General features: G+C 40.0%; 1 protein-coding gene across 1 annotated transcript; it reads left to right on the forward strand.

Annotated features, from left to right (window-relative positions):
- Nucleotides 1-4,758: 4,758 nt before the first annotated feature.
- Nucleotides 4,759-24,069, forward strand: ext2 (exostosin glycosyltransferase 2). The gene is made up of 15 exons (XM_005931431.3): nt 4,759-4,926; nt 5,389-5,730; nt 5,819-6,042; nt 6,665-6,754; nt 8,518-8,634; nt 8,726-8,921; nt 9,069-9,208; nt 9,287-9,380; nt 14,132-14,263; nt 18,169-18,358; nt 20,229-20,395; nt 21,050-21,193; nt 21,704-21,832; nt 22,436-22,518; nt 22,869-24,069. Exons 2-15 carry the CDS (start codon nt 5,416-5,418, stop codon nt 23,005-23,007), a joined length of 2,160 nt encoding a protein of 719 aa, XP_005931493.1. The 5' UTR covers nt 4,759-4,926; nt 5,389-5,415; the 3' UTR covers nt 23,008-24,069.
- Nucleotides 24,070-24,887: the final 818 nt, after the last annotated feature.

The following is a 24,887-nucleotide window of genomic DNA, read 5'->3' on the forward strand; positions in this document are numbered from 1 at the left end:
TGTTTAAATGAGCCATAAATGTATATATTAAATTTGCTTGTTTTTATTTTTTAAAATAAAGTTTTCGATTGTGTTTGTTTGCTCACGCATGAATTTTGGATTTGGGTCCTTTAGATTTGATGTAAAGGATGGATCAGTGGTTTTAGAAGTGCTGAGAGGCCAGATATATTTTGTGTAAAGATGAGCTGTTTGAGCTATTATAAGCCCAGGTGTAGGTGCATTGTATTATGAGTGTACAGTAGGTCAGATTAGAGTCTACTGCTGAGCCTTTAAAGAGGCGTCATGGGTCAAATGATGTCGAGTGGATGTGAGGTGTTGATAAGACCAAGGATATATACTGTACATCCACTCCCACTAATATTTGGTTGAATGTCCTTTAGCAAACTGCACCTCGACCAGATGCTTTTAAAATAGCCATCAGTAAGCTTGTGGTATAATTCTGGTTGGATCTTTGAAAACTTTTTATGGCAGAATTTGTGGGTTTAATGTTAGATTTTCAAATGTAATCCACACAATTTCAAAAGGGTTGAGGTCGGAGCTTTGGGAAGGTCATTCCGGAAGGTTAATGTTAGTCTGCTTTATCTATTCCAAAAGTAGTGTTGATGTTTAGGATCATTGTCCCCATTGAAACAATAAAATAGTATCCAAGTTTCAGATGTTTAACTGTTGTTTTGAGCGAAAGTTGAAGAATTTGGAAATTATCCCCCTTCGTCATTTCATCAACTTTGTGATGAAACCACTTCAGCTAAACAGCCCCAGAGCATAATACTACCACCACCATGCATGAAGGTTGTTGCAGTTATTGCCTATTAAATTTGAAAGCCTCATCTTTATTCCTCTAAACATACTTTTTGTTATTGTGGCCAAATAGCTCAATCTTTGTCTCATATTTTTCTCCAGAAGCCATTTGACTTGTCCATGTGGGCAGCTGCAAATTTGAATCTGAATGCTACCCCAGAAATTACGATTAAGCCCGTCTGCTTCAAGGTTCAACATGTTGAGTATTCAGAGATGCTCTTCTGCATACCTTGGTTACAACAAGCGGTTATTTGAAATAATATTGGCTTCCTATCATCTCAAAGCAGTCTGACCTTTCTTCTTTGACCTCCAGCATCAACAAGTCATCGTCACCTTATTACTGTATATATTCTTTTATTTCTGACTTCCCTCACAACACTGTACAGATGGTTGGGGGACGTGATAGACCAGCGTTTCTGAAATACTCAAACCAGCCCATCTGGTACCAACAACCACGCCATGTTCAGAATCTCTTAAATCATCCTCTTTCTTCATTCTGATATTCAGTTTTAACGTCAGCTGGTCATCTTGACCATGTCTGTATGTCTAAATGCACTGAGCATCTGCCATGTGATTGATTTATTTGATATTGGCCTTAACAAGCTATTAAAAAGGTGTACCTAAAAAAGTGGCCAGTGTGAACTGTGGGTTCCTTATTTGTCTGAATATTGCCTAATCTAAAGTGAAAAGCAGAGAAAAGAGGAAATCCCATGCACACACTAGCTGTATTTGTGAGTAGTAGAGTGCCTGCTTGTGTGAGACATTTCTGATAATTTCCACAATACCCACTTGTGCTGAAGTGTGGGTTTATTATACAGTATTCTGGCACTTTTCCAGACTGTGACACACTACCTGTAGGCTCACACACTTAAGTGTTCACCACAGTTGCGGGTACTGGAATAGACCCAGTACTGAGGAGGTGTTTCAGAGTATCAGTACGGATATGAGGCAGAGGGAAAAACTGTACTGAAAGGCAAAAAGACCATGACTAGTTCTTGCATCATTAGCCAAAGACAAAAGTAGTTGGCTTACCAATGGAAATGCTTCTACTTACAGCAAGTCGACTGTTTTAAGCTGTAAAATCTAATTCTTCAAAATATTTTCAACCAATTTAAATAAAACATCTTCAGTTTTCACTTTGATTACATTTATTTTTCTGACTTAACTGTGGAAGTTTTTGTTAACACAAATGAAAACTTATATGTGAGCAAACAAAGCAATGCCTACTTACAGTGGGGCAAAAAAGTATTTAGTCAGCCACCGATTGTGCAAGTTCCCCCACTTAAAATGATGACAGAGGTCAGTAATTTGCACCAGAGGTACACTTCAACTGTGAGAGACAGAATGTGAAAAAAAAAAAAATCCATGAATTCACATGGTAGGATTTGTAAAGAATTTATTCGTAAATCAGGGTGGAAAATAAGTATTTGGTCACCTCAAACAAGGAAAATCTCTGGCTCTCACAGACCTGTAACGTCTTCTGTAAGAAGCTTTTCTGTCCCCCACTCGTTACCTGTATGAATGGCACCTGTTTGAACTCATCATCTGTATAAAAGACACCTGTCCACAGCCTCAAACAGTCAGACTCCAAACTCCGCCATGGCCAAGACCAAAGAGCTTTCGAAGGACACCAGGAAAAGTATTGTAGACCTGCACCAGACTGGGAAGAGTGAATCTACAATAGGCAAGCAGCTTGGTGTGAAAAAATCAGCTGTGGGAGCAATCATCAGAAAATGGAAGACATACAAGACCACTGATAATCTCCCTCGATCTGGGGCTCCACGCAAGATCTCATCCCGTGGGGTCAAAATGATCATGAGAACGGTGAGCAAAGATCCCAGAACCACACGGGGGGACCTGGTGAATGACCTGCAGAGAGCTGGGACCAAAGTAACAAAGGTCACCATCAGTAACACACTACAACGGCAGGGAATCAAATCCCGCAGTGCCAGACGTGTTCCGCTGCTGAAGCCAGTGCATGTCCAGGCCCGTCTGACGTTTGCCAGAGAGCACATGGATGATACAGCAGAGGATTGGGAGAATGTCATGTGGTCAGATGAAACCAAAGTAGAACTTTTTGGTATAAACTCAACTCGTCGTGTTTGGAGGAAGAAGAATACTGAGTTGCATCCCAAGAACACCATACCTACTGTGAAGCATGGGGGTGGAAACATCATGCTATGGGGCTGTTTTTCTGCCAAGGGGACAGGACGACTGATCCGTGTTAAGGACAGAATGAATGGGGCCATGTATCGTGAGATTTTGAGCCAAAACCTCCTTCCATCAGTGAGAACTTTGAAGATGAAACGAGGCTGGGTCTTCCAACATGACAATGATCCAAAACACACCGCCCGGGCAACAAAGGAGTGGCTCCGTAAGAAGCATTTGAAAGTCCTGGAGTGGCCTAGCCAGTCTCCAGACCTCAACCCCATAGAAAATCTGTGGCGGGAGTTGAAAGTCCGTGTTGCTCGGCGACAGCCCCAAAACATCACTGCTCTCGAGAAGATCTGCATGGAGGAATGGGCCAAAATACCAGCTACTGTGTGTGCAAACCTGGTAAAGACCTATAGTAAACGTTTGACCTCTGTTATTGCCAACAAAGGTTATGTTACAAAGTATTGAGTTGTATTTTTGTTATTGACCAAATACTTATTTTCCACCCTGATTTACGAATAAATTCTTTACAAATCCTACCATGTGGATTCATGGATTTTTTTTTCACATTCTGTCTCTCACAGTTGAAGTGTACCTCTGGTGCAAATTACTGACCTCTGTCATCATTTTAGGTGGGGGAACTTGCACAATCGGTGGCTGACTAAATACTTTTTTGCCCCACTGTATTTATTTTCCTTCCTTTTTCAATTTGCCCTTCACCCTATCCCTTCATCTTCCTCTGTCACACCAATGATCTGTATGTCCTTCACTACATCTATCAATCCTCTCTGTGGTCTTCTTCTTTTCCTCCTGTCTAGCAGCTCCATATTCAACATCCATTGCCCGGTATATTTATTATCCCTCCACTGCACATGTCCAAACCATCTCAGTCATGTCTCTCTAACTTTGTACCCATTTCTAACTGTGTCCATCCTGGTCACTCACTGCTAGCTCCACTTCGTGTCTTTTTCTCAGTGTTACTGTCTAAAAAAAACATACAGCAGGTCTCACTATCATCTTGTAAGCCTTCGCTTTCACTCTTTCTGCTATCCTTCTGCCACCCCTCATACCCTTTTTCAACATTAAGCTATCACCTTTGTTCTAGAAAATCATTATCAGTACACTTCTCCATTCCTCAGGGATCCTGTCACTCAAGACTGTTAAAAAGTCCACTCACTTTTTTCCTAACATCTCCATACTTCCATGGGTTTTTCATCTATACCAATCACCCTTCCTTTTTTTATATGCTTTTTATCCACTTCTACATTAATTAACCTAAAGCATGCCAAATCTTCCATATTTCTACATAGTTATATGTATTTGTGTAATTTGCTATGACAAAAATAACAAACCATTGCTGTTTTTAGCTTCTTAATTCATTAACTTGGCTTTTTATTATTATTATTATTATTATTATTTATCCCACTTTAATTCCGTCAGGTAAAGTGGGACTAATCTTCATATGTTTCTGGCTAAAATTATAGATAAGATTTAACATATTTTAACGCACTAGCAGCAAGAACGTTTTTCAACCAATTAAAAAAATTATATTAAATTTTATTGTGCAATTTTATTTTGTTAGTTTGTTAAGCATGAAATCTGAGCACTCACTATAAGGGGCCAGTGAAAGCACATGGTAGTAAATTTTGAATTGACTTTGTTTTTTTTTAAACTATCATCATTATTATTATTTTCTTAAATAATATCAGAGGTCTCAACCTTTGATATTGGTAAAAATGTGTTCTTATACTTCCAATTCCGCCAGAGAGAAGCAAAGCACGTCTCTTCTGGGTCTCGAATATACTCTGAGGAAGCAAAGAAGAAGAAGAACTTCCGCAAGTCACGGAAAGATTACCTAGGGGTGTTAGCTGCTAGCTCAAAGCTAGGTTAGCACTGTATGCATATGTGCAGTCTGTTCTCTAAATGTTGCCATGATTTAAGACCAAACTCCCCTCTCCGACTAACGACATCTCGGTAGGTAGAACATATACGTTTATTGTTAGGCATTTACTCCTTTTCTGGTCGGTTTCTAATGGCTGAAACACCTATTAATGTTAGTGAACTCGGTTAGCATGAATGTTTACAGAGCTAGTGTAGCTTACTAGTGGGTTACGTTAGCTGCTGTTAGGAAAGATAGTTTCTTAGCTAATTTCTGCAAATTTGGCGTTTGTTTAACGACCTTTTCTCTCTCGCTCGCTTTTTATGTTATGGTTGCTATCGTGGACATTGTGGTTTGGTGGCATCACCCTGATAGTGGTAACATTCCCGTTATCTAGCTTCGAGTCATTGGCAGCAAATGCATTGAAATCGGCATATAAACTAGTGATTTTTGCCAATCACGCGACAGAAGACTGGTTTTTAAACTGATGCCTAGTGTGCTTCGTGTTGTCTGAACACTTCCTGGAGTTGCCATTGATCCGAAACCTGTGTTTACAGCGGCTGGTTAACGAAGAGGTGTCAGACATGTATACCTCTGGGAAATACAGCTCGCGGGGCCCTGCTCTCATCCCTCGGATGAAAACCAAGCACCGCATCTACTACATCACCCTGTTTTCTGTGGTGCTGCTTGGACTAATCGCCACAGGGATGTTTCAGTTTTGGCCGCACTCCATTGAGTCCACAGCTGATTGGACCCTCGACAAGCGCAGTGTTCACGACGCACCTCTGATCAGACTTCCCGTCTCCAGTCCCATACCTGAGAGGGGTGACCTGAGCTGTCGCATGCACACCTGCTTTGATGTATACAGGTGTGGCTACAACCCTAAGAATAGAATCAAGGTAATGCTACCTGGAAACACTCCCCACACACAGACACTCAATTTTCTTACGTAGAAGTCACGAACAACTGTTGAAATTGTGCTTGCAGGTTTATATCTACCCTCTGCAGAGGTTTGTAGATGAATTGGGGGTCCCCATCAGCAGCACCGGCCTGTCTCGAGAATACAATGATCTGCTTAGTGCCATCTCTGACAGTGACTTTTACACAGACGATGTTACAAGGGCTTGCCTTTTCATTCCATCTATTGATGTACTAAATCAGAACTCCCTCCGTATAAGAGAGACAGCCCAGGCTCTGGCAATGTTACCCAGGTACTCAGTTTTTATTTTAATTCAGATCCTCAAAAAAAGTCTGAAACGCCTCCTGGTAATTACTTTGAAATATTGTCTAAATTTGCATTACTGTAGTTTCAGTGGTGATCAGGACACCAAAACTCCACGTGTGGAATAACAAATCAAAATTGATTAAAAAAAATGTTTAAATTGCTGACTTTCCCCAAAATTAAGGTCTCAAAAATCCCCTTCCCTCACAAAGTTATACTTTGTACTGCTGTAAAATACTATAATAGATTTAATTTCAGCCTTATTTCATCACAATAGGTCTCTGTTGTGATGCCTCTGATTTTAAACATGTATTGGAGTTTAACTGTTTTGGTAGTTTTTAATCTGTAAAAGATTCACATATTGTCTCTTAAATATGCGCAATATTCTGTTTAACCCGTATTTTTTGATACCAAATAATACATTGATAAATTTTGAACTTCTTAAAACTACTAAATGGTAACAGCTTAAAGTCAAATAAGGCTTTTCTTTTTAAAATGAGCAGTTATTTATTCAAGTAATTAGAAAAACTTCAGTCAGTTTTCCATTGTTCAAATAATCTTCAAAGTGAGAAGTTGTTACAGCTCTGATCTTGATGATGATGTTTTGTTAGATGGGACAAAGGGATGAATCATCTGCTTTTCAACATGTTACCTGGAGGCCCTCCTGACTACAACACTGCTTTGGATGTGCCCAGAGACAGGTAAATGGAACACATCTTAACAGAATTAGTTTGCTGTGATTGAAGTCACTGAGAAATAAAAAAAAAAAAACATGATTTGAATATACAGCATCGTAGTATTGTATGTTTAACTAATGCAATGGATAGGGATGGGTATTGATAAGATTTTCACGATTCCGATTCCATTTTCGATTCTGTTTAACGATTCGATTCTTTATCGATTCTCTTATCGATTCTTTTTTAAAAAGGAGAACAGCGAATAGCAGGAAAAAAAATTGTAAATGTAAAATAATAAAATAAATATTCTTCTGTAGCAATAACAAAGTATAACATAAATTATTCAGTAGCAATTACACAAGAATATCCTGTAATGTCCCTGCCTACAATTAAACACATTCTCTTACCAAACATCGGGGGCATCTGCTGTGGCAAATGGGTGCAAGCCTTTGACCACAAACTTAGTCACTGCTTGGTGACATTCGTCTATCCTGACCTGAAAGGAGACGCTACCGGTAGACTGCAGCAAGAACTGCCAGCATCTGAGTCAGACTCTCTCTCTCATCATGGTCACCTAAATGCACAGTAATGGCAGGGTTTGTAATAAGGCAGATCGCGCAAACATAATATGCACTGTTAGTCGATTATTTACCTGCCGCATTAACGGGAGAGGACGTGCAAACGTTACCGCTGCTGCTGGGTTGAGATTCACGAGTCCGGAGCGGAATTAAAAACACAACATTCATTTAAGGTCATCGTGTGTTTTGTGAGCAAATGCTTTTGCATATTCGTAGTGTTTCCTCCCTTAAATGAAATATCTACTTTGCAAGTATTGCAAGTTGCCCTGTTGTCATCCGTTCTCGTAAAGTATAATCAAACTTTTGAGCGTTTGAGCCGCTTAGGCGCCATGTTTCCTGCCAGGTAAATGACGCTCCGCAATGTGGTGACGTCATTCGGGGCGACTGGAATTGATAAGGGAATCGTTTGCAAAATGGCAAACGATTCCAAGGAATTGAAACAGTGCGAACCGGTTCTCGATACCCATCCCTAGCAATGGAACTGATTATATTAATGACTGATAATAGTAAACGAGATGCTCATATTTAGATCAAAGCTTTGACACTTCCATAGTCTTTGTTCATTAATTCCATTAATTAATCCTCATCAGCTGAGGTTGTACTGGTACAGCTTAAAAGCTGTCTAGAAATATGATAAATAAGCTTTTATGTTGTCCAACAGCCTCCTGCTTGGAGGTAAAAATGCATTCAACTAGAAAACAATGTTAATCAGTTTTTGTGCAGAAATTATCAAAGTTCAAACAAGTATTTATCAAAACTGCAGTCATTCACAAATTGTTAAGAGTGATATTTTGATGCAGATGAAAGATCTACTTACAAGCAGGTAAGAGAGAACATGTTTTCCAGACCCTTTAAGGTGACTGAGTGAGAGTGATTGTTAAGGATGCAAGAGGTTGGGTTTATTACCACGTTTGAGACACTGAACACTATCTTAGCTGTAAGGAATTTCCTGTGCTCATCCACAATGTATTTGGCATGGAGCCTCATCAGAACCAGGTGTGCATGTCAGCATGGTTTCACTTTATAGAAAAGTGAAACCACGAACTTAGTACAGAATCCATATCATTGGGAACTGTTTAAGAATACAACCACAAGCAAATCGGCATTGCTGTTAACAAAATGTAAATTTGAATGAGTGAATTTGTGTTGAGCGTGTTAAGGTTCCTCTTTTCTGGAAACATTGCTACAACCCAGATCTGTTTGTTTCAGAGCATTGCTGGCTGGAGGTGGTTTTTCTACATGGACCTACAGACAAGGTTATGATGTGAGCATTCCAGTTTATAGCCCCCTTTCTGCAGATGTTGACCTGCCTGAGAGACAACCTGGGTAAACACATGTCACACATTGACTAAATTAAAATCATTTCCTAATTTATCTTCTCTAATAACTGGTTTCCATATCTTCTGACTCCACCCAGGCCTCGGCACTACTTTATTCTTTCTTCACAAACTGCTATTCACCGAGAGTACAGAGCCGAACTGGAGCGATTGAAGGAAGAAAATGGAGAAGCTCTCCTTCTTCTGGACAAGTGTAGCAACCTCTCTCAGGGTGCTGCCTCTGCACGAAAACGATGCTACAAAGGGCAGGTGTACGACTACCCACAGATCCTGCAGGTGGGAAACATAACAATCTGTACTCAAAGAGTCATATTTTTCTCGTTAAGTGCACTCATTTAAAATCTATTTAATTTATTCATGTTCAGAATGCAGTTAAAGTTTTTTCCTTGTAATTAATAGTTTGTTCCCAACATTTCTCTGCAGGAGTCGTCATTCTGTGTGGTCTTGAGGGGGGCACGTTTGGGTCAGGCTGCCCTCAGTGATGTGCTGCAGGCTGGCTGTGTTCCCGTCATTCTGGCTGACTCCTACATTCTGCCGTTCTCTGAAGTACTTGACTGGAAAAGGTCTGCCTACATCTTAATACAGTGGAAAAATAAATCGTTTGAAAGCCTGTCATATTTAATGCTTTTGTTTCTGCACAGGGCATCTGTTGTTATTCCTGAGGAGAAGCTGCCAGAGATGTACACAATCCTGAAGAGTATCCCTCACCGACAGGTTGAAGAAATGCAGAGACAGGTACAAGACAGTGTTTAACATCTCTCAGCAAACTTCTGCAAAACTAAAGAACATTTGGTTGCAGTTTATATTTGGTTTGCACCATACATTTAGATGTCAATCAGATATCCACCATGTCGGATTGACATGCTAGTCGCTGGGTTTTACAGCACTTGCATGTCATGTCTGAGATGAACCTGGTCCTTAACCAGCCGGCCAACCAATCAAGCCCTTGAAAACCAAAACAAATTTTATGTCATGTGCAAAAGCCAGAAATTTGGCTGGCAGTCTTCCTTTTTGTGAGTTTCCTTCTTTGCTTAGGCTGGATTTTTAAAAGGCTCTCTGAGGACTTTATGTTGATTCTAGCTTGAATGAAATGGACAGAGACGGCTCATTCGCTTTCCATTTGCTATGTGCATTGAGCCACAATAAACAAAAGTGAAAGCAGCCACGAGAGAGGTGCACCAGTTCAGCTGCTCCTCATTCACTTGTATCAACCCAAGTCCATTTACCAATTATACTGGCCAAACAGGCGTTTTAGGCCAAGGGCTCAAAGATGGGGTTGGTGTTGGATTACGCCAGATATACTCTAAAACATGGTTTGCTTGTCAGGTTGCTAGGTTTTTCTCGGGGGTGTGGTACTATGCTGTGGACATCTCACAGCTACCATGGAAGCATCTGATATTTTTTATTCACTGGTCACAGAAGTACTCTTTTTGCCTTCTCTGATGGTGTGCAGATGAATCAAACTGATCACCACTTGAGGGTTTTTTTTCTGATACATTTCTCTTACCAAATTCTTTTTTATCATGATTTAGATCATTTATCAGACTGAAAGAAGTCATTTTAAGACAGAATTTTACTTTAATGTTCGGGAAAAATGCTAGATAAAGCATGTTTCTAATATCCTTCTGTTTGTATTTGTTAAGTGCACCATGGTACATTCCCATGTTAAAAAAACAACAACTAAAAACACAAACCTTATTTATCAGAATGGGAACATCATAGTTTTGAGATGTATTAGCATTCACAGCCACAGTGGCTAAGTGCCAAAATTAACAAGGATGTGAACTTTTATTATAGGTCACTGGGGTACTTTTGCTTAATGTACGATTATCCAGATTATTCCCAAATAAGAGTACTGGACATTGTTCTACATAAACCATAGAGTAAAGTTCATGCTGATTTTTTTTTTTAAAGCACATGTATAACAGAGCTTGAAAGGGACCTGTGGTGCTGATTTCCAGCTCCATACTTTTATTGTGAACTCTACTGCAGTTCAAAATAAGTTCATGTACCCTAAACTGGGCTTTGTTGCAGCCCTTCAGTTAATCTGCTATCCAGACATATTAGTTCCTCTCCCTTTAGGATCACCCTGATTTTAATCCTACTTCCTTCTGATTGGTCCCTCCTCCCAAACAGGAAGAAAAGCAGATGAGTGAGATTTCTGAAGTGACAGCCAGAGATATGAAGGATGTCCTCGCTTGTTGACATCATACAAAGCTAAAAGTTAACTAAAACTTGGTCTGACAACATGCAACCACTTTGAAGTTAGAAAGGTTCATAGGTTAATTAAACATACACTGACCTCGATATGTGGAACTTAGGTGCTGTTTAATATAAACTTTCATTGTTGTAAAGGGAAAACTCAGTGGGTCCATTTAAACTTTTGAGATAATGTATTTTGTTAGATCTGCCAGCAGAGGGCTCAGCAACCCTTGATTTCAGAGTAAATCACAGTTCATGTGTAAATCTTAGGTGGCGTGATTTGTACTTAAAATCTAAAAACAGGAATCAACAATGCATACTTGTGTCAATGGAAATGAATGAACAACTAAGCATAAAATTAAGGTTTGTTAAATATTGTAGCCATTCCCCTTAAGAGTCAGAGGTAAGGGAAGTAATTGTCATATTGCGTGGGGTGGGGTTTCCAAGCAAGAAAGGAAATCGGGAAAGAGGGAGATTTGATGAGAAAACAAATCGGACTAAGATAAGCTACTTTTGTTTATACTGTTAATACTGTTGAGCCTCTATTAGTAGCCAGCGGACTTGGTTGAAGCTGCAGAACTCATTTTCAAATTTGAGATGATGTAATTGCATCAAATTAGGTCAGATTTAAAAAGGCCACATACTAAACAGCTGTGAGATGTTAACAGTGCTCAATTGAGGCCACTCCAGAGCCAGTGTTTGTGTATTTACTCCCGTTGTTTTCTTTGGGTCATACCCTCAAAATAGGACACATAGATCAAATAAATCAATTCTGTCATTAAATTAGAATACATAAGAGAGATGGAGGGAGTTACTGCCAGTGAGTTTAAGTTAAACTTACTCCTCATCTTTTCCTTAGACTGTTTCTAGTTTGCTGACCCTGCCTATCGTCCCAACTTGCAATAGTCTCACTGTATAGGTATTCCTGTAGTCTTCTTCTTACATGCAAGCCTTCATACAGAACTGAGCAGTCAGAACAATGACAGTGGCTTCACTGGCTTTTTTTGGTCATTTATTTGTTGCCCATTAAATTTAGTAGCAGGTTGTTAATTTTACCAATTGAGTTGCAAATTTAATCTCAGCTGAGGTGCTCCAACAGATTCCTGTTTTCTTTCCTAAACACAAACCCAGGAGTTATATGAACTTCACAGTTTAAGGTTAAATAAAACATGAAAACACAGGTGAAACAAAGGAAAATGGGAATCACCGCATTGTGTGCCTCTTTGTTACACTACAAAATGTTTTACAGCCACACAAACATGCTGATAAAACTGGAATGGAAAGGTTTTCCCGGTAAGCGTGATTTGAACAGACTTCAGGTTTCACTGCTGTTTTTGATTATATCAAAAACACTAATGACTGCCTATGTCTGTACACAACTCAGTGACTGCCAATTCTGGTTTACAGGTTAATTCATGTGTCAGGCACTTGAGAGCTACAGCTGATTTAAACAAAGCCATGCAGACTACCATCAGCTTAACTGTTATTGTGCACTGCTTTGACATTTTAATGATTATAAACAACAAAAAAGCAGGAGCTGCTGGGGAGTATTTTAAACCAGCCATTACATCAGATTACTGTTACATCATACATGAATTATTTTTCACCATTTGCAGCAGCCTCATAGTTAAAATTTACATTACACCAGAATTTAAAAAAAAAAAAAACAATGATTGGAGAAGTAATTTTTGTTCAGCTTATGGATTATTTGGTTGGACGTATTTGTACTGCTGTACTTTTTGTTTTAAGCAGTAGAACCAACAGAGACCAAGTATAGACTATAGACTTGCTGCACGGTTACTGCTCCAGTTGGAAGACGTAGAAAGGGTTTCTCTTCTCTCTTGCAATGATGTCTGTTCTTCCCTGCTCATAAAAATTCCTCCAGGCGCTGGGAGAGGGTGGAGGGGAGGGGAATGGGCCCTCAGGCCAGCACAGTTTGCTTTTTGCCTCCTCCCGGTCGGAAAAGAAACTTTCATCACTGGCTGATTTATGGACCGTTGGGATTCCCCCTTGAGATTAGAAAGTCTTTTTGGATTCTCCTCAGCTCCTCTGTAAAAATATAGGCTCTTTTTGTTGTTCTACATCTCCAATCTTTCATCCTATGACATCGACATTGGCGATTTAGGGAAATGTCTCATGGTTATGTGTTAACAAGCTCTTTGTTTAACATAGAGCATCCACAAAATGCAGTAATGCTCATGGACGCATCCATTAGGAGGGCAGACTCTAAGATATTTACATCCTTCACCCCAAAACTATCAGTAATTCAGATTGGGTGGAGTCATATAAGTGTAACATGGCACTGTCCCTTGAAGTTTCATAACAGTCTTGAAGCAATTTTCATGATTATAGAAATTTAACACATAGATGACTTCCATGCTTCCAGTATTGACAAAAACACAAAAACTATGTGAAGTCAATGGTGAATGAGAGCACTTGGAGATTCCAGAGTCCGTTGATGTAGCATTAAGATATGGGTTAAGAGTTCACTTATCATAAAGTCAAAGCAGAGATGTGTTGAAGGAAAACAGACGCAGTCAAAAGAGATTTCATTGGGCTTCAAAAGAAGAGTCGTTGAAGGACAAAGACGTTGGAGAGGGCTGCAAAATTGTCTTCAAAGATGTGGACTAGGGAATATCTGGATTTTATAGTTATGACAACACTCTGGTGTTATTTTTTTATAACTGCTCCACTCTGTAGGTTAATATGAGAATAAAAAAATTTTTTGGAGGACATAATATCATTTCATGTGGCCAGTGAAATAACATATTTATCTTAAAGTTAGTAGTTCTAGATTTACAGTTCTGCTGTGAAAATATATATATTTTTTTATATGCACTGAGTTATCTTATATCTATTTGCAGCATTTTTTTAAATAATATTTACGTAAGATATGTTGCTAAAGTTAAATGCACTGGTTCTTGGATAGTGCTTTTCTGTTCTAGTTGAGCATTCAGAATGCTTTCTCATTCACCTCCTCATAAAAGCACGTCTTTATTACATCTGAGTGCGTTCTATCAAACATAAATTTTCCAATGAAAGCATCGGCGAACATCTTGGGTTTAGTATCTTGTCCAAGGATACTTTGGAATGTAGACTGGATCATCCAGGGATCAAGCCATTGACCTTCTGTTTAGTAGATGACCTGCTCTACCTCCTGAGCTACATGAGACGAAAGAATATACGTAACACTGAATGTGAATGCACTGACCCTAGGCATGTCGTGTTTTTACTCTGGCTTGCCTGTTTCCAGTTTTAAGTAGTTTTGTGTCATTTGTCTACAGGCACGCTGGTTCTGGGAGGCCTACTTCAGCTCCATGAAGGCTATTGGCTTGACAACTCTCCAGATCATCAACGATCGCATCTACCCATATGCTGCGCGTACTTATGAGCAGTGGAACAATCCACCTGTGGTGGTATGTAACTGTCTACACTTGACATTGACATGCATATTGCAAATGTTTGTAACTTTTAGTCACCAAACAGGATATTTAATGTTCTATTATTATCTTTTAGTTTTGTGCTGTTGCTTTTTTTTTTTTTTTTTCATTTCTTTTGCAGCAAACATCTGTATAACCTATAAAGTCCTTGGCTATTATGTGCTGAGCTGCTCAGTTGTATTCCTAGAAGGTTTTTTTTGTTGTTGTTGAAGACATCTGAGTGACACTCGTCCAAAATAGAGCTTTGGCTGTACACACGCTCACAGTACCACATAAGCTTTCCCACTCTCCTGTGCCTTATAAATCAAAGCCTCTGTAGTAGAGTGACAGTAGATGCCTTCCCTCTTTCTGAAATACCACAGATGCAGCGCTTCACAGTTTGGTATACACCCAGATAGCTTTGAGGGAGCCAGTTTGTGTCAGCAGTTCTGCGCTCAGAGGATGCCTCCATTGTGGTGAAAACTAAGTTCCCGTACGCCTGAGTCATTGTGTTTGTAGCGAGAACGCTGGATGTGAAAGAATGGTCTCTGTGTGTGTGCATGTGTGTGCTTAGCATCCCTGTGGTTATAAGAGTTTGTGGCTGCCGACATCTTGGCTGGGGCGACCATCTCTCAGGAGTTGTTAATCAGCTCGGTCTGATCTAGAGTCTCCTCCATCCTCCGCCTGTGGTGTAGAGGCGTGTGCATGTCAGCTTGTGTGTAGATGCATAATAATGGCCTTGGATCTGTCAGATGTCTACAAGTACCACATTTTAAGTAGATCCACTAAAATGCCAAGATTAGAGGTGGCACTTGCAATCAGGATGCGTGGATGTAAACAGTCAACACTTTGAGGGGTTTTTTTGGTGGGGGGGGACTCCCTTTCCAGTTCTGCTTAAGTCCGTATAGTATTTCAGGATGAACTGGTTATCCAGCTGTTCACTCTCAACCACGACTTCACTCTAAACCAGCTCGCTTCACAAAACAGCTTCACTTGACATTTGCCTCTTGTGTCAAAATGTTTCGTATTAACATCTAAGCCACCAGTCCATCCCATCAGAATTACTCTGGTCTCAAAGTTTGTCCCAACCCAGAGGGTGTTGACGGTGTCACAGGACAGGTCTTTAGATTAACCTGCCTGAAATGGGAGATAAAGTGTTGTCTGTATGAATTCTGTGAATGGATGATGAGGAGAACTTGCACACAGCACTAAATACATCAGGCAGACATTTTCCCCCTCTCCTCCCCTAGTCTTTTGGTGGTAATTGAAAGCACATTGCCCAGGACTGCTGGTGCCTTTGGAGAGGGGGTTTCAGAATAAGGGACAAGCTGCTTTTTGTTTGGGATTTGTAGGAAGGGGGCATACTTGTAAGGTTTTTACATTACAAGAACTGAGGCATCTCAGACTTTATAATTTGCCACAGTTTAGGTTTTTGTGGTGATTGGGATCTGGGCATAGGAAAGTCTTTTTCTTGTTTTTTCTTAAAGTTAGAGTACAATCTTTGAGTATTTGGGCATTACTTCTTTTTTAAAAAGTTAAATATGAAAGAAAAGAACTGCTATGAGGTCAAAGTGCTGACTTTGAACGACATACTGAAAGTGTTTAGGCTGTGTGCGAAATGCCATTGAATAGTATTTTATATGCTAAAGTAAGGTTTTGTTTTTTATAAGTTAACTGAGTAGTACATGAAGTGCATGCTATTCTTGGGAGAAAGTTTAAGTATCTGGTCACCGGTCAATACACCATCTTAAATATCCCACAGTAGAGCAGGGCGATATGACCAAAAATATTTATCATGATATACATTTGAAAATTTGCAATAACGATATAACTGGTTATATAATTGACACTAGACAAAATACTTTACATGCTCTACCAAAAATACTGCTTTGTTGTGTATCTGATGGATGAAAGCTAAACCAGTTCCACACCACTGAAGTTGCAGCATTTTTACAAACCAGTTCTGATTCATCAGTTTCATTCAACGATCCGCTTTCACCCTTCTCATTCTCCATCACGGCCATGTGCGTATGTAAACAAAGGCACTGCGCATGCACGTTTTACCCAAATTCTATCGCGATATTTCCTTTTCTTATTGTTGCCCAACATTATTCCGGTATTACCGTGAATGGTATGATATGGCCCAGCCCTAACCCACAGTGTAATGCAGTACATGGCAACACAGCTCGATGACAATGAGGACACTAAGATCTAATACTAACAATGCTTTAGTTAAAAACTGACATGAATGCACGAAGTAGTGCCTCAGAAGGATTCCTAGGACTTTTTAAATGGTTGAACCAGTGTGTAAATAATCAACAAGTCCATCACATGTGTATAAAGAGAAGTTAAATATTTAAAAATACAGTTTTGGGCCCATCAGAAAATGATTAAATTCCTTGGATGAGAAAAAAATGCTACAAGTAACTCAAGTAATGACATGCTAACAGAAGTTGTGTAGCAGTTCTCAGATGTCCTGATGTCTAAGATTAGAGAATAACCACCTAAGCAGTTCAAACAACCAAATAAAATTCTTCTTCTTAGTTTAAATGTTTAGTATAAAAGCAAAATGACTCCTACCACTATCTGATGGTTGATATTCGAGCTGTGGCTTTCTTTTATCGAATCTTTTCTGTTTGACAAATGACTAAACTGCTCTCAGTGTCTTTTAGTCTGTTTTCATGCAACTGTGCTGCCTATATGTGTTAGTTTAATTGTTTCCCCCTCTTTTTATTTGACAATGTGACAACGACCACAGTGAAGTTTCCACTTGCCAGTAAAGTGCTTTTTTTTTTTTTTTTTTTTTTTCTAATTGTGATGGAGTGAGTGATGTTGTGTAAAAGGCAGTGGCCGTGTCTCTGTTGACAGACTTGTGTTGATGCTGTGGAAGCAGCCACATAATCACACTGTGGCCACCTGGGACCAGAGAAGAAACAGGGTTTATATGTACTTCAAACAGACCACAGATTTACTGTGTTAGATGCGCTCTCTTTGCTGTGCTCAAACACAGTGGAACTTTTTTTGGAGCTTTTGATGAAGTTTATCAAGGGTGCCCTGAAGGTCTTATATTCTTATATTTGCCAGTAGCGCACGCTTGTTAAGTGGAAGATATGGTTTGGTTTTATTTCCCCTATAAAAACACCCTTTAGAAACAACTTGTTTTTTGAGACTGGTTTCAGTAAGTTCAAAAGGAGCATAGATTTAAAAGATAATCCCACTCCATGTATTGTATTTGTACTTTTAGAAATAGTTTTAAGCAGTTTACTGAGGACTGCATTCTGTTCTTATTTACTTTGTGCACACCATCACAATTTTTTTTGGAGGTGAGTTTGTTTTTTTTAATCTAACTAACGGATTTACATCCAGGATTACGTTCCACACTGACTTTAGATGGCCGCTACTCGCAACTGGGAAATTCTTTTCATTTTTATGACTGTTCCATCCCATCCCGTCCTCCCTGTCCAGCCCACTTTCTCCTACATTTTCCTACCTTAGTCTCACTTGTCACAATAGCATCACAAGATCAGTAGGCACGAGAGGTTGGACACCTGTCTCAATTTCCAACTCCTTTCTTGTCCTTCTGTGCTACTGCTTCTGTAGGGTTTACTTGGCACTGTCACTGGAAGCTTTTGGCTTTAAATACTCAGCCTCTGCTAGGCCCTTTGACACACTGTTGGACGATTCTTGCTCCATTATAAAAAGTGACCTCACTCACCACTAAAGCCCTGTTATTGCGCATTCAATCATGGAAACCATGACAGACTGGTTTGACACAGAATTCATGAGACTAGCGCTACAGTGGCTTTGCTTGGAAAGGACAAAAAGAGTGAATGATAAAGAATTGAAAAAGATGCTCCAGGCATTAAAAGCTTATGTCTTTCTTTGTCGCCTTTCTTGTACAGAAGTGGTCCAGTGTAAACAGCCCCCTGTTCTTACCACTCATCCCACCGAGGGCTCCTGGATTCACAGCAGTGGTGCTAACCTACGATCGTGTTGAGAGTCTTTTCCGGGTCATCACGGAAATCTCCAAGGTGCCTAGCTTAGCTAAACTGCTGGTGGTGTGGAATAACCAGAACAAGAGTCCTCCTGAGGGTGAGTGGAAAACATTCAAGGTCATGAAACTTTTCAAAAGCCTATACCCACTTTGAAGTTTACTGGGTCAAACCAAACTAGCTAGGTAATGGAAGCAATCTTGTAGAAGAGACTGTGATTGGTATTCTTGTTAAATTTTGTGTTCAATTGAGAGGGGTTTCTGATATTTACTTCTGCCCTAAATTACCAGTCACAACCACAACAGCCCTCAACTGCACTTCTATTGTGATACCATATTCTTGCTTCCTGCTTTTCAACCAGTTTCACCCAGCGACAGCCAGCAGTCACTCACCAACTGGTCAGGACCAGTCTGCAATCACAGGATATTATTGATTGGTCTCTTGGCCTGTGTGCCTGAGCAATAAATGTCTTCTGTACAACAGATAAGTGATAATGGAGAGAGCAGCCAAAACTCATCTCCCCACAAACGGTTTCATGCTCTCTGGTTGCACAGAGGGTTTTTAAATAAATAAATAAAAAAAGTAGAGCGGACTGGCAAAACACTGCCCCTAAAAAGAGAAGTGTATTAATGATATGCAGATCACCTAGCTACTAATTTACTGATTGCTCAGCGCTCCAGTCACAGTCACACGTAGAGTAAATAAATGTGATGGTGCTAATAAAAAAAGAACCTGTTATTAGGATTTGGTTGGTACCAACTAACTCTGTTTAACTTTTTCTGCTTTTCTCTCAGGCTATTTATCATCATTAGTTCTTTACAGATTTTTGATAGTGAGGTCTTATTAGTGGTTATTTATGGCACGGTGCCCTATAATTATTTACCCTTATTAGGCAGTTAAGTATAAAATGGTTAGGTCCTTATCCCACCGACAGCTTAATTCAGATGAAGGTGTTTTATACCGAGAATTAAGTCTGTCTTTCTGCTGTAAGAGTTGGCTAATGTACTCAAGTAGTGAATGGCTTTGAAGTGCTGTTAGTTGCCTTTTCATTAGAGGCATCAGCGGCGCCTGGTTTGATGGAGCCTTTGTGTCCTATTAGACTTAACAAGGGGCCATTGATGGGTCAGACTTATGGGGCACAACCCACTATGAAGGCAAATTTCTTCCCCATTCACACCTAGCCTAGATTTGATGTGTTAATGGCTTACTGTTTTTGCTCCACCCTTTTTTTTTTTATATACACAATCCAGCATTACATCTATTTTTAGCAGTAATTTGTTTTATAGCAAATAATCTTTTGACTTTTATTGTCTTGTTTATAAGCCTGGAGGAAAAAAAAGGAAAAAAAACTGATGACAGATCCAAAGAGAGTGTGAAAAAAGAAACTCAGGGCATTAAACTCAGCTTATTTTTGACAATAGCTTTTGACAGGAGACCTCAGACTTGGTTAGGAGGACCGGAGCTCCTCTCATGGGCTTCCAGGCCTCAGTTACTCCATTAATGGGGGAACACATTCTGTGTGATCTGTCTGTGCCATAGTCCGTGCCATGGACACTGCCCAAGATCTTTGAAATGCTCCCCTGTTGGTCTGCCTCCTGAAGAATCGTAGTGTGGTTAGATTTGCATGTGCTTGAGGTTAGTATAGCGATATGAGTCAGTGAGGGAAGTTAAGCTCCCACAGCGCTATTTTTCCACTGCCAGCAAAGATTTCAAAACCTCTTTCAGGGGTAAATGATATCTTCACACACTGATTTTTTTCTAATCATTTTCAACCCCTAAATGTCTTCCACATACATCTCATTTTTATTTGCAGTCATTTAATTTGATTATTCAGTGACACCAAATATAGCCAACTCATTATCACATAACATGAACTCAGCAATGTTTGTCTTTAAAAGTACATTTTTGGAATTTTTCTTTCTGTTTAAAAAAAATAAAATAAAAATGTTTTGTTTTTTCACCATTGATAGAAACTCTTTGGCCGAAGATCAGCGTCCCACTCAAAGTCGTGCGAACCAAAGAGAACAAACTGAGCAACCGTTTCTTCCCCTATGACGAGATCGAGACCGAAGCTGTGCTAGCGATCGATGATGACATCATCATGCTAACATCTGATGAACTGCAGTTTGGCTACGAGGTGAGGAAAAACAAAAGAAGAATTTAACCTTGGCCATACTTTCCAGTCATCTCCCTGATGGCAGGTATTGCAAGGAACCACTTCAAGTTGATCCCAGAGTTTAAAGTCATTGAGTGAGATTACAGTGTTTATTCTCTAGTGGTTGGGGATTTGACGGCCTGTTTAATGTGTTTGATGTGTGAAGAACAATAACAGGTCTGGAGCTGATGCTTTCCATACTCACATACCTGTCCAGCTCTTTTTAGCCATGCACACTCACCTGAATCCATTTAAAAACCATTTAATAAAATTATGCTCAGTTAAAGGGTAATTACGCTGAATTACAGGCCGTATAGAGGAGGAGTTTCACTGTTGGTGACTATGCTTATAGAGGGAGGTCAGATTGACTGCTGGTGTTGAGCCAGCAGCCTGTTGAAATATTCAGCTTGTCATGAATCAGTTTCTTTCTGAAAGTGTTCTCTTTGTTTTCCAAGTTTTTGACTTTGAGTACTTGTTTTTGGAAAAGCATCAGACGCTGATATTTGGATGTAAGATTAAAACTTCAATTTGAACTTTGTTCTGAATATTTCATTTTTTAATGCAAGTCCTTAATTCTTATCTCTGTTCGCGTTAGCTGAGTGTTAGACGATCTGTCTTCTCTTCTGCTCTTTCCAGGTTTGGAGGGAGTTTCCAGACAGGCTGGTGGGCTACCCCGGGCGGCTGCACCTCTGGGACCATGAAATGGGAAAGTGGAAGTATGAGTCGGAGTGGACCAATGAGGTCTCCATGGTTCTAACTGGAGCTGCCTTCTACCACAAGGTGATCTGAGACAGGTTGCTTGAAAACAAGTTGAGCTTTAATTTGCCGTTTTTATACATGCCGCGTTTGTTTTCCTTTGGAAAAATGAGCCCATGTTTCAGCATGTTTAAGACTTCACAAGAAGTATGTAACAGTTCAGCAAAAGTTGGGGTAATTTCTGTGGGAAGATGATAAAGCATAGACTTTGGGTCGCAAGTCAATTTTGGAATTTGTGCCCTCGTGGTCCCAGCATTGCTATGTTTTTGCATTGCTGCAACTATTTTCTACACTAGCATTTTGTCAGTGAAAATGTGTGAAGCTCATCTTAGATTAGACCACAGCATCAGTAGTGCATTGATGTAAACGAAGTATTGAAGGTACTGATGGTACTTTTGCTTCACAGTAATGCAGAAAGCTAGTCTTTGAAAGGCATTTGTGCATTGAGTTTAAAGGAAATTAGAAAAACAATAGTTCTCCTTACATGATGCTGGTTCACTATGTTAAACTGTCCGCTCTTTTCTTTCTTTTCAGTACTTCAACTATTTGTACACATACAAGATGCCGGGAGACATCAAGAACTGGGTGGATGCTCACATGAACTGTGAAGATATTGCCATGAATTTCCTGGTGGCCAACATCACTGGCAAAGCCCCCATAAAGGTATGTTCATGGCTCTGTCTGGTCTGGGTGTTAAAAGTTTGCGTGGGGAGTCTGTAGCCTGACACAGCAGACCAGCATCTCTGGGTCTGATCAGCTCTCACCCTTCAACATCACAGCCTCTCCCCCTCCCCATCACCCCAACTCTGTCCAGGTGCAGGGGCCCTGAGCTAAAGCCCGACCTTAACCTCCCTTATCTGGGAGTCACTCACTGACACTTCCCCTCCCAGTGTGTTTTTCTAAGCTCACTAGGGCTTATGCACACTCTGCACACTTTCTTACACCTGCACCTCTGGTCCTACCTCCCATAACATCTCCAACAGGTTCCTTAACTTACCCTCTTTGACCAAGAATATCTGTCTTCCCCTTCCTTCTACACACGTACATTCAAATGTTCACATGTTCATGACAAAAGTCAAGGGAAGGAAATGTCCTGCCGATAAGAATTAAAAAGTAATTCTTCACACTGTCTGCAACAAAAGTTCTCTTTGGATGTCAAAGACTTGCTTCATTTGACCAAACTGCTCCTGTTTAGGATGCTGAGCTTTAACAAACCCTGAAGTGAGCAAATATCACTGGTGTGACTGTAACTGTGCTTCTGTTTAGGTGACTCCAAGGAAGAAGTTCAAGTGCCCTGAATGTACTGCCATAGATGGACTGTCGCTGGATCAGACACACATGGTGGAGAGGTATTTGTTTTCCAAATGATCAACAAAGAGCAGCTGAAATTCCCTCAGATCATTTTAGTTTTGTGCAGTTTCAGAACATCAGTAGTAGAGTGTGTTTATTGCACTGTTTGTTTTCTAACAGTCTAAAAAAAAACAAGAACATAATTTTGTACAAAGACTAAAAATAAGTGAAAAAGTAGCCAATGTCCAAAAACAAACATTATAAAAACCTTCATGTAGCGATTGCATAAAATGTCAAAATAATGTAAGTGACCTTAATGTACCCAATCTCAGTATTGAGTCTATTAAGGGTCAGATGCTATATGAATGGTTTTATCATGCTTGTTGATAAAATGTCTCCCGCTCTGTAGATCTGAGTGCATCAACAAGTTTGCCTCAGTTTTCGGGACGATGCCTCTGAAAGTGGTGGAACATCGCGCAGACCCGGTGCTCTATAAAGATGACTTCCCAGAGAAGCTGAAGAGCTTCCCCAACATCGGCAGCCTCTGACCAGCCAGCAGAGGATGTTTGGACCCCATCACAGCCTCAGCACTCAAACACGCATAACCAACACTGTTTTCTGACTGAAGCGGGATGTGCTCATGTCCCCTCTCAGTTCAAGTGATTTTTGTTTTTACCTTGAATTTAATGACATCAGGTTTATATTTTAAATCAGAGTTAAACCAAAATCTGAGGTGGCTGTGAAGTAGTCTGACGTTTGACGGACAAGGCCGACTGACTCCAGGTTTTTGGTCCCTCACTGTTACCGTTTTGGAGCTGGTTGCTTTGGGCTCCAGCTACTCTCGATTCAGTGTATACAGTGTATATATTTGTATTTTGCAGCAGTGCTGTATAATTTATGATTCTCCAACACAAACTTTCTCTTCTATGTTTTTCCTTCTTTCCAAAACGCTGACATCGGACATTATTCTTAAAACTGTACAACACAGAAAGAGTAATAAATGTTAAAGTTAACACGATAAATATCAAAACGATTCAAGGACACTTTATTCATGATGTACAGTGCTTTATGCAGTCAGAGCGGACCTTGGGAAAAAGCTGGCACCGTAAATCTAAGATTTAGAGTGAGTAGGCGATTTGGAAAAAGGCATGTCGAGCTACTGGAGCATTTCACTGCAACTGTAATTTTATACCGCCTGAGCGAGCCTTTCTTTGTATTTATGCGTAGAAATGTAAGAAAACTGTGATGCTTATTAAAGCATCTACTAAGTCAGTTCATGAATTGTCTATGAACACTACATTAGAATAGAAGACTGGTTGACAAGTCCACATTTTTCAAAACAGACATAAACGGTTTGTTTGTTTTTCCTGTTTTGTTTTTTTTAATCGAACCTATTGTGTATGTTTCACTTTTTGACCTTTTTTGTCACTAATTTCTCCAGTTACATCATTAAGGCAGCAAATCGGAGAGCAGTGCGGTCTTTTAAGATGGTTTTGTTTGTTTGTTTTAAATTTCCCTTTCCCGTTTTCATATTTTTTCGACTGGGGTTTATGCATTTAACTGTATATATGTGACTTTGTAATACAAGTAAAACCCTGCACAACCATGTACCACAGTTTTTTTTCTTTTTTTTTCCTCGATGTTCAAGAGAGGTGGGAAAGAAGATGAGGAAAGACACTTTCCTCTTTAACGTCTGCCTCGCGCTGTAATCTGTGACTGTCCAGATCAGCCCCTCCGTGACACGGCCGATCCACTGTTCCCTCCAGGCTGTCACCTGTTGTTAATATAGCTGCCTAATCCACCCTGTTCAATGTCAGCGGTTCAAAAGGGTGCAGTTCGTATTTTTGTCAGCTTCAATTAGTGTGATAGTCTTGTGGGTTGCGCGATCTCATTTCAGCACTTTTGTCCCTTCAAAGGACCTGAAACGCACGGGGATTTCACAATGTGACTACAGGGATGACACAATATTTTGGCACGGTGGTGCGAAGTAATAAGACGGAGCAAATTTTATGGGTTTTCTCAACAGCCTCAGACACTTCTCTGGCCAACCAGCGCCTTTAGCTGACATCTTGAAAGACTTCTCTTGAGACTCGGAGTGACTTGAGCGATCTTCGAGTGCTAATAGGAGGATGGTTTTCTTCTGTACCGCGGCTGCAGTCATTTGAGTTTTCTGGAAGTCTCGGTCTGCTGAGAAGCTGCAGGGAGCAGTTACTGTTTTGCTGCTTCCACCTTATTAAGGCTGTTACGCATTTCAGAACACAGCGACTCTAAATCAAAGTACAATAACTTATGGTATTTTAATCACACAAGCATGAGTAAATTCATACTCTCATTTCCAAAGACAGCTTAAAGCCACACAAACTTGGTAGGAGGGGGAAATTAAAGAATAACATGATGAGAAAACAATGTCCACAAACACTAGGAATAC

This window comes from Haplochromis burtoni, unplaced genomic scaffold (genome assembly GCF_018398535.1).
Source record: "Haplochromis burtoni strain Fernald_Lab_line unplaced genomic scaffold, NCSU_Asbu1 Contig_59, whole genome shotgun sequence".
NCBI lineage: Eukaryota > Metazoa > Chordata > Actinopteri > Cichliformes > Cichlidae > Haplochromis > Haplochromis burtoni.